At 49.4% G+C, this 10,186-nt stretch overlaps 1 protein-coding gene across 1 annotated transcript; it reads right to left on the minus strand.

The window, feature by feature from the left end:
* Positions 1 to 7,408: 7,408 nt before the first annotated feature.
* On the minus strand, positions 7,409 to 9,941 carry LOC135388630 (uncharacterized). Its single transcript, XM_064618284.1, has 2 exons — positions 7,920 to 9,941; positions 7,409 to 7,852 (listed from the first exon to the last, which is right to left on the minus strand). Exons 1-2 carry the CDS (start codon positions 9,922 to 9,924, stop codon positions 7,833 to 7,835), a joined length of 2,025 nt encoding a protein of 674 aa, XP_064474354.1. The 5' UTR covers positions 9,925 to 9,941; the 3' UTR covers positions 7,409 to 7,832.
* Between the last annotated feature and the right edge of the window lie 245 nt (positions 9,942 to 10,186).

Raw genomic sequence — 10,186 nt, forward strand, 5'->3', positions numbered from 1 at the left:
GAAGTGACGGCACCGGACTTCGGTTGTCTTCTCTCTTGGCAAGGGAAACGGATCACAAGCCTTGCAATGTCGCGGTAGGTTGGTCCTTCGTGGTAGGCTGGCCAGTACCAAGTCAGTCGATATGTCGGGAACATGTGCATTGGGGTTCTACACATTAAGGGCCTCCATGTTTGTCGTTCTCCTTGGCCTGCTGCACCATCTTTTCGGAAATATCGAGACTATAGTAGGTATTTTTTTTTGTTGTTGTTGTCTAGCGCGCGGCCCCCATGCACTGTAGATGAATTTGGTGCTGGTTGTCGTTTTCGTGGGACACTCTCGCCCGCTAAAGAAGAAGGGGGTGGGGGACGTTGGGCAGAAGAGCGATGTGCCTGCCTAGGCTGGTGGCACGTTGCTCGGGGGAGAGGGCACTATTGGGAGGACCGTTAACTTATGTACTGGCAAGCACAGTCTCCTGGATTTGGGGCTCAGATATGCTGGTGGGCTGCATATCTCGCTGCAGTCTGCGTCTTGCATCAGTCTTGCATCGACCGTTTAGCTTGTCGTAGTTCGGACAAACTCGCTTTGCGTTTGTCTGAAGACTCACTCGTACACAGTTGCTGCTGCGCCTAGACACATATACGCTTGAACTGGAGAAGTTCCTCCGCCGACAACTGCTTGCGCCGGCGTTCGTGGCGTCGGGACGTCCACGGTGTGACATCTGAAAGCGCGCCCTCTCTCACGGCGGTTTTGTATCTGCGCTTGAACACGTATGGGCCTGTTTCACGACGTTTGGGGCACTCCGAATTGTATTCTGCAGCACCATTTGTGGTCGTGTAGCCGGAGGTTTTTCCGTACATAGACATGTCTCACTTACTCTGCAGCTCTGAAAAATCGTGGCGCAAGGTTTTCCAGAAAAGAGATGACGTTCCCGGTACGGCGGTAAGGCGGGGAGCACGCCGGACACGACCGTCTAGTAAGGGCGCTCTGCTCTAGAGGAGGGCAGTTGGCGCTGCGGTTGCCGGACGAAACTTCGGTGCAACAGGCCCTATGGGCCTGTGATGTGCAATTTCCATCTGAAAATCACACGCCAACCTGGCTGACCACAACCGCTGTCCCAGAGAACACAGCAGCGTACACGTTAACGAACAGCAAATATGTTTATTTGCTTACATGCAATTCTGCCGTGTTTGGGCTGTGCACTGTCCTCTGTCTGCTCTGTGCAATGCTGCTGTTGTGAACGGGTCACTCTTTCAGCTTGGTCTTGTCTCTTCTTTTTCTATCTGCTTTGTGCTGCTGGCATTGCCGCATTTAACCGCTTCGCTCCTCGTCACTGCGAGGTTTTTTTTTCACGTTTCGTGGCCACTTTCGTTACCGCCTGGGAACATTTCGGCGTTATCACAACACACGTGATCTCAAAGTCGCAGACACTAAGTGCAGGTCTTACGCTGCGGCATACCCTGCCTCAAGCTCATATGCTCATCGAATGATTAAAAAAAAAATCATGGGAACGCCCATATGCTTCATTGTACGAGTATATTCCTTTGTGTGCGGAGCGGGCCTGCTTTCATTAGTTTGCTCAAACAATGTGTCCAATCATCGCGGGAGATCGTTTGAGGGAACCAATCAGAGACCTCTCCACATTGTCGGATTTCTTGAGAACGAGAGGAAGAGGGAAAGCGTAACTTGCAGTTTTTTTCTCTCACAATGCACGAACGACGCAACCGATGAATCCCGTTCCTTTTGTGCTGGTGTCAAGATAACAACATCTTTCATGACATGAGGAGTAATTTTTGCACTTTTGTGCTACTTTAAGGAACAAGAAGCTGTGATTACACCCCAATTTACTCCCCTTTCCTTAGAATGCGCGTGCACTGCTGTGCTGGCCGACTCTATCCTTCAGGAACAACGCGCAAGCAACATCGTTAGAATTCGAATTCGATGTCCAGCACTCTGTGCAGAAGTTACACATGAGAGAGCAGTCGATCAGTGAAGCCGACCTCGGACGAAACAGAAGCCAAGCGGACCTCATCGCTTGAGGAACACGTGGTGGCAAATGATACATCCATCTCTCGTACCCTATTGTGCCTCCCTGCGGGTGGTAGTTAATAAAACTCACGCCAGGGGGTCGCAGTTCACCCACGCTCCTTTTTTTGTGTTCCCGCGTCTCTCCGCTAGAGGGTGCCTGGAGTCCGTGACGTGCGATCACCCATAAGAATACCAGGGGAACCAGGCGTGAATCGTATCGGAAGTGTTGTTTGCTCAAAGCGTAAGCTGCGTATGAATGAGGCATTTATTTCATTGCGCAGCAGATTGTAGCAGCGTACCGACATGGTTCCGTTTGTGTAGTAATCAGGTATGAATTCAGATTGCCTTTACAATTCACGGCTGGAAATCGGGTGTATGTTGCGAAAAAGAAAAAGAAGAACCTAGAACGTGTACCTACAACAATTTACGAGAAATTTTATCGTCGCTTCCCATTCTGCAGTTATATTCACTTACAACAGCTGGGAAGTATAGGTTTTGCATAGCATCTGTATGACTTGCTCCACCGACGTGCAGTACCTTATTCTTCCCAAAACAGATAGCAGGATGCAGTGGTTTATCCAGAATCCCAAGCATGGGGGGTGGTGCAAAAAATTGAGGGAAATAGAAGGGTCCCTCCCCCGTTTGCGGGGAGTGCACAGGTAATAATGTTACGAGGGGGTGTAGGATGTTTTCTAGATATATCATTGGTAGGATGGAAGGTGCCTCTATGGAACTTTACCGAAGCCCATAATTAAGCTGGAGGACATCATCAAAATGCAATTGTTTGAAAACAATTTCTTGACATTCGTGTAACGGAGAACAGGTCAGCTCTCAGAGAGGGCTTGTAGTATAATCACGGTCTCGAAAACTGGAAAACTCCCAGTGCTACATGGAATGGTATGAGTCTACTTCGCCTCCACTTGTATCTGTGGATGTCTCGGTCTTGTACATTGAATAATGATTTATTCCGTGAGCAACGCGTTTTGGTATGCACTCGGACAAGTAACGCATCGATATGGTGCCTCACTCTGTAGGTTATTGAAAGTTGTCGCCTGTTCATTACGCGTGCTCTCATACACTTCTGTGCTTTTGTTTTCGATGCGTTTGTGATCACCGTTGGACCAGCACCACCTAGATAACACAAGGCCTCTTCATGCACGCCGTGACGTCACGCTAGTTGTCTCTGGGCTGCTTCCCTCTGATACTTGGACGGTCGCCAGAGCATGTCTAAGCAAGTGACGTGGCGCTGTTGTTGTTGAAAACGATGTTTTAATAACCGTAATGGAATTTAGCATCAGCTCAGGAGCAAGGCCAACTGGTGAATGAAGCACTTCGAAGTTTATATATTTATCCTAACGTTGAAAATACTACTTTACTCATTCGAACACTTAAATGGTTACATAAAACCTTAAGTGCGATGATGGGTTGATTTCAATGTGGAGAAACATCACACACTTGTCGGTCACACTCATTGTCCAAAATTGGTGTTGCAGATGCCTCCTAACTTGCTTTTTAAGTCGACATAGAAGACACTGAATTCTTCATCACTTGTTCTCTTCTGGTTCCTAGTGAATTTTCTAGGGCATTCTGAAGGATCGTGTTCTTCATCTTGGCGCGTTTGGAGTTCGTTGATTCGCGTAGATGATATGTAGGCCGGGCAGTTTGAATAAACTGAAGGCACAGCACCTGGCACCGGTCGTAGTCGATCGCTTTCGATTTCAGTCGTCTTCCCATTGGCCCCATCGCTGTGCGTGAGTTTCGCGACAATTCCGATTGCTGAAAATGCAGTTCGCAGACGTGCGAGAGAATGAGGGCGACCGCATTGCAATCAACATGTAAGTAAGATCCCACAGCGCATTCCAGCGGCAGTGGCTTCAAGTTCACTTACATACCTTGGAGCGAATGCTCGGTATAAAATCTGCGCATGGAATGGCCTTCAGCTATGATTTTTTTGAGAGCTTCATCCTTTGGAAACGAGAACACACATGCACTATTGGGCCCTCGTCGTTGTTGTCTCGACAGCGAGGAACGCAGCACCGGCCCATGTGGAACTGACTCACCAACATCGTTTCAGTAAACGGACACTGCCTATCCCCACATACAGCGTTCCAAAAGCATACGTACCTGTGACTCGAGAAACCTGACAATGCAGTACGCGACGCACAGGCCAAAATCTCACGAAACAGACACTAGAAGTACGCATGGAGAGATGACCGGCAAGTTGCACAACGCTTGCATCAGCATGCATCGGGCCATCGGACTCGGGATCGGGCTTAGGCAACTAGTGTTACGTCACACCAGAAAGAGGGAAGCATGAAGAGGCCTTGTGTTATCTAGGTGGTGTTAGTTGGACCCGATCGCCCCCCTCCCCCTCGCGCAAGGCTAATAAGACATGAGGCATTTCCGAAACCACCTCTACGTCGTTTGAGACCCCCGGAGTGCCGGTCCGGGCATGCCCGTATTTGAAAATCATGAGACAGTATCAAAACAAAGATTATGAGCTGCGTGAACCTTCGGCAACCCCTAGCCCTGATGGCGTCAAAGCCGCCCAAGTGAACACCCCGAGAAACGAAAGGCAAGCGCGCACCGGTCAGTTTCTCAACGCAGTGATGTTTCGTGCGTCTCCCGTCATAAAAAAAGATGAATGTCGTTTCTTGCAGAGCCCATTCCGCGTTCATCGCCACGACCCAGCTCTGCCGTTTAAGGCCCGGTTTCACCAACGCTCGTTAACTTTGAACCGAGATCAAGGGTTACTAAAACTTGAAGTTAACACTCAATTCTTTTTTACAAACGTTAGTTGGTGATGCGATGAATGTTTCAGTGACAATAAATCCCTTTAGTGAAGCAGAGTTAAGTGTTAAATTCAACTTAAGGGAATGTTGATCTCGGTTCAAATGTTAATCGGCGTTGGTGAAACCTCACCTAAAGCGCTCAGCCTTCCTTTCGGCACGCGACTAACGAAATAAATTGATGCCGTCGACGTGTGGGATGCCCGACATACAGTTCTATGTCGGTTCGACTGGTTTCGGGTTTGCTTCCAAGACGCACGAGGATTTTTTCTGACCTGTCGGATTTTAACGACACCGAGCCCGATCTTCTTCTTCTTCTACCTGGTTGGCACATAGCCAAAGGCGATAGGCCATGGCCGATGAGTCAGTGGGCAGGAGCAAGGAAGGAATGAGACTAATAAGGACTAATAAGGAATAAGACTGCACGGAAGATGGCTGGATTGCTGGCGCGTTAACCCATAATGCGCGTTAAAGAGACAATAAAAGAATATTTAACAAGCCTATGATCATTATCAGTTAGTTATTCTGAACTAAAGCATGCAATCTGTGAAATATGATGTTGAAACTGGTGCAAATAGTGAAAATATTCGATATTAACCACGGGCGTGAGCGGCAGCTGCTATGCGTCCCGCCTCCGAGGCGAGCTGGCCGTGACATCATACACACTAAACTTTTTTACACCCTTTCCAGTGTAAAACTGGTGTTTGATAACTCACACCCATTTGGGTGTAAAGTCTGTAGGGTGTAAGCAGTTACACCCGTTAGAAAGCTGTACCTCTGTTTTTGCTTTTGAAAATTTATTACAGCATTTTAAAGATTGAGACCGTGACTTGAATGTAGGCTGCACCATACACCGGTAGTGACGTCATTTTTCTGTCAAATGATCATTTTGCTGAATATATTCACGGGAACGTGCTCTAACTTTTGTACCTGCCTTGATGCGTTTCATGCTGCGCATGGGAATGAAACTTCGCTTCCATCGAATTACCGTAGTTTTGCACTTGCTGTTCGTGACGTCACGGTGAGTAGGAAACCGAAACGGGATATGGTTCGGGTGTTCGATTTAATTCAATTCCTCGAAAACTATTTCATTTTCAGATGTATCCTTGCACATACAGTATGTACGCCGGGAGGAGAACGTTATTCAGCCGGAATCTGAATACCCGCTGGGGTCCCTACTGTCCCTTTTTAATCTGCTTTTGCTTTGCCATTCTGATGTCATTCGAAGGCCGCATTAGATTGAAAGAGTTTCATCAATTTTGTTCCTGCATGGTTGTGTACATATTAAGTGCAGTCCATTACTGCCATGCCCATGTTCACCTTTGAGACCCTAAATAAAATATCCACAGTTACTGGTCTTGGTAGTTGGCCTGTGTAAGAAGTCGGCTGGCATCATTTGCAGCATATCATTTAATTATGTGCAGTTCTAAGTAATGTGCATGATGTTCAGTGCCACATTTAAAAACACTGGACTGCATGGACTATCCTCACAGCACAGAACGAACAGAAGCTAAAGTGCATAAGTCCCATCGCTGCTAAAATTGCAGAAATGCCGTGTGCAGCTGACCCGCCTTTTACACCCTATGGGCCTGATGACCTTCTCACGAAGGGGTGTAAAAAGCAGACAGAAGGGCGTAAACAGCAGGATACACCCCCTTTACACTCAAATGGGTGTTAGACAGTTAAGTGTGGGGTGTGAATTGTGCAATACGCCCTTTTAACACCTAAAGAGGTGTGAAATTTTTTAGTGTGTACACAGCGCATGTTAGTAGTATAGACATAGACTGTATAATTTTGGAGCGGCATAAGAACCGAGCGGCATAAGAACCGAGCGGCACAAGAACCGAGCGCTATAACGGCCTCTTTTTTCTAATTCAAGATGGCCGATTCTAAGCCAACACAATCCAGTTCTAAGCCAACACAAGCCAAATCCAAAGCCATCTGATTGGCCGCCATTAGCTCCGCCCACTTCACACGTTGATTGGCCCATGCTAAGCCTACTGATCTTTGATTGGTTGACCGTAGCTCCTTCATGCTAATTAATTGGCTCCGCCCCCACTTCACATGCTGATTGGCTCATGCTAAGCCTTGACTGAGCATTGGTTGGTTTACCGTAGCTCCACCCCTTCATGCTAATTACTTGGCTCCGCGCGCGTTGATTGGCCACCGCTACTGATCGCGCGTTGATTGGTTCACCATAGCTCCGCCCCCGCCCGTTTATGTTCATTACTTGACTCCACCCATGCCCCCACCGGGCTTCACGCTGATTGGCCGGCGCGACCGCTGATTGGTCCAGGCGCGGCGGCAGCGACCCCGCTGCGGCCCTATCTCAGATGTCCAAACTTACCCATCTGATTGGTCCATTCTAAGCCGGTCCGCGCACTCTCCCAGCCCCCACCTCTGATTGGCCGCCGCCACTGCCTTCACCGGCACCCACCAGACGGCCCGTTGCGGCCCTATCTCAGATGTTCACACTTATACCGATTGGCCCGCCACCAGACGGTGCGCGGCGGCGGCGGCGGCTTCAGATGGTTCTTACCTATCTCAGATAGCTCTATGAGATCGAACAGACAGGGGAAAAAATACCTTTCAACGTTTATTGAGTACATGTTTGAGGAAAAGCATGGCAGTTTTGGAGAGGTTGATTCCCTTGATGCTGGGCATGGTTCCACGGAAGTGACGGATCATGTAGACGTCTCCGGGACAGCGGCTGAGACAAATTTCGTCCTCCGTTAGTAGGCGCTTCCGTGTGCACTGGATATCTTCGTAGCTGTCGCTCACGTCCAGCGTGTGAAGGCACGTACGCAACGATCCAGTAGCGTTCCTGTCCAGGTTAATGCCGGACCGCATAGGTACCACGTGCCACTCTCTGATGGCCAAGATGTCGCCGGGGCATTTGTGCGCGTACGTGTGCTTATCCTTCTCCAGCTTGATGCTCGCCGTACAGTTGCCGGCGTCCAACGCCAGTGCGCACGAGACGAGCGAGAAGAGAACGAGGTACCACATCCTTCCAGTGACGCAGGTCAAATGACGCTACTCCTACTCATCCACCGCATTATCTGTGCGGCGGCGGGGGAAAGAACGCCAGGTGAAATCTCGCTATCTACGTCATCCACTCGAGCTTACCATATTCGCAGCTTCCGTACGGGTAGGAGTCCACGTCATTGTAGAGATATCGTTTGTCGTCGTACGCCATCAGACTTCTTTTCACGTTTCTGATGGTGTACATGCACTGTTTCTTTCCCACTATTGACACCTGTTCGTGCGATACGCTGGCGTGCTTGAATAGGGTATCGCGGTACGTGTCATGGAGGAGGTGTTTGCGCACAATGTTCTTTTTGACCCCTTTAGCTCTTGCAATTTGTTTTCCCCCGGCTAATTTGATGGAATACATTTTGGCTTTCAGGCATATTACTTCCTCGATGGGTACGCTACCCGTTTCACTTTTGAACGCGCCAAGTCTACCGCGATTCCTCTCGCTGTACAGTGGATGATCACGATCGAAGGAAGACAAGTCTAAATGGTCGTCGGCGATCGCGCGTAACTGATCTTCGTAGTCCTTGCAGAATAGGCCGAGGATCAGAGAATCCGTGTCAAAGTAGCAGGTAATCACCGGACAAGTGAGCTTGCTCAGCAGGGTTTCATAATAGAATGAGTACATGGTTAACTTACTCAGTTCTAAAATCGTGAAGCCAATCTGCAGGGGGAAATCGCATCGCACTTTTCTCTTGCGCATTTCGTACATGACACAATCGGGGGACAAAATTTCCATTCGCGCGCATTCCGCCTGACTCCCGAGGCGACTCGCCGTCTCCTCATCGAAGGCTACTCGAATGTCTCGCATATTAAATTTATTTAGCAACGTACGCCCGAAGACCGCATTATTTGAGATTTTATAGAAATTTTTCTCGAACGTCGTGCTCGATGCGACGCGTCTGGCAACATTGTCCTCAATGTAGGGACGCAGGAATGGTGCCTGACGAAATTTTAGAATTCTGTGAATTTTCGTCACCCGCATGCCCAGTCTACAATAGAGCCCGAGCAGCGCGTAATGAACGACGTACTCGACCTTGTCCTTGCACGTGAGCAGCAGCTTTTTGCTGTTCGCCGCCTGATACATTAACTCTTCGAGGAGCCCTCGCTGGAATGGTGAGAGCCATTCCTTCGGAACGACAGCCTTCTCGGGAGCCAGGGGGAAGTACCGCGTCAGCGCGTGGATAGATTTTGGATACTCCAAATCGCTCACGTACACGTATCCCACGTCCGAATCTGTGGGATGACGCATAAAATCCACGGAGCTAAAATCCTCGACCCATTCGAAATCGCCGACTGGGAGGTGCTTTATCATACTGAATCCGTAAAGATTGTTGCAATCTATGTACGATATGTACGATATGTACACCTCCTCTTTATCGGGATCGTAGCCACTGCACAGCGGGTTGTTAGCCCGTAAATGACGCCTGCTCGCCTGACAGAGTCCACCTCTAACACCCGATTCGATGGTCCGGTACATGTCCTCGGCGATGATCAGCTCCAATTTTGCCCGCGTGTAATTTAGAGCGCATTGCCACGAATAGGATGCCAGCGAAACACAATGAAGCAATTCCAATCCGCGCGCGTCGTAGCACAGGCGCCGGAAGTGCTGCATTACGTCAGCATGTAACAGGGCATCCGTTTTCAGGTACAATGCATTATAATCCCTCAGATTCGAGCATCCAAAACGTTCAAATACGTGCAGCGCGTACTGATAGTCTTCGTCGCTTATATCCTCCCCCGTCAGATCGTTTCGGAAGGCGGATTTTGCCGGCAGAGCCAATTCGTCGTAGACTGCGAACGAGCTAACGTGGCTGTACGGGAATACACCTTTACGAAGCAAAATTTCGTAGTCGTCTCCAAATACCTGCTTCAGGCATTGGAACGCCTCTGCGCCCCCCATGGATTTGACGGTTTCCACGAGCTCTCCCAGCGACGAATTTAGGTACTGCATGGTATCTCTGAATAGGAAGGTGCCAATTTCGAACGATCGGATTTTTTCCATGGAACTGGCCACGATGAAGGGAGCTCGCTTCCACCCGAGAAGGTGAAATTCCCGCAGTAGTCCGGCCAAATCGTAGGCCAGATTGTGCACCATGATGGGCAGTTTTTCCCGCGTCGTGCACGCTACGTTACAGGGGTTGCACAGCGTTGCGATGTAATTTGTCTCGCCAGCGGTACAACGCTTGGAATGGTCGTGGTGCCGGACACGGGATACATCTTGCGCGAACTCCCGCCCGCAGTACGCGCAGTGGGTGGCAGCTCTGTGCCTCGTTGCTCATCATTCAGCACCATTTCCGCGGGGCAGGCGTTCAGGGCGATCATCTCGTCCCGCATTTCCATCAAAGCTCTGACGCACT

The sequence above is a fragment of the Ornithodoros turicata genome, chromosome 3 (genome assembly GCF_037126465.1).
Source record: "Ornithodoros turicata isolate Travis chromosome 3, ASM3712646v1, whole genome shotgun sequence".
Classification (NCBI taxonomy): domain Eukaryota; kingdom Metazoa; phylum Arthropoda; class Arachnida; order Ixodida; family Argasidae; genus Ornithodoros; species Ornithodoros turicata.

Bases quoted from the DNA above. Each gene is read 5' to 3' on its own strand.
- LOC135388630 (XM_064618284.1), bottom strand. From the start codon at position 9,924: ATGGTGCACAATCTGGCCTACGATTTGGCCGGACTACTGCGGGAATTT. The intron at 7,853-7,919 runs GTAAGCTCGAGT...GCCGCCGCACAG, and splicing joins GTACGGAAGCTGCGAATATG to ATAATGCGGTGGATGAGTAG.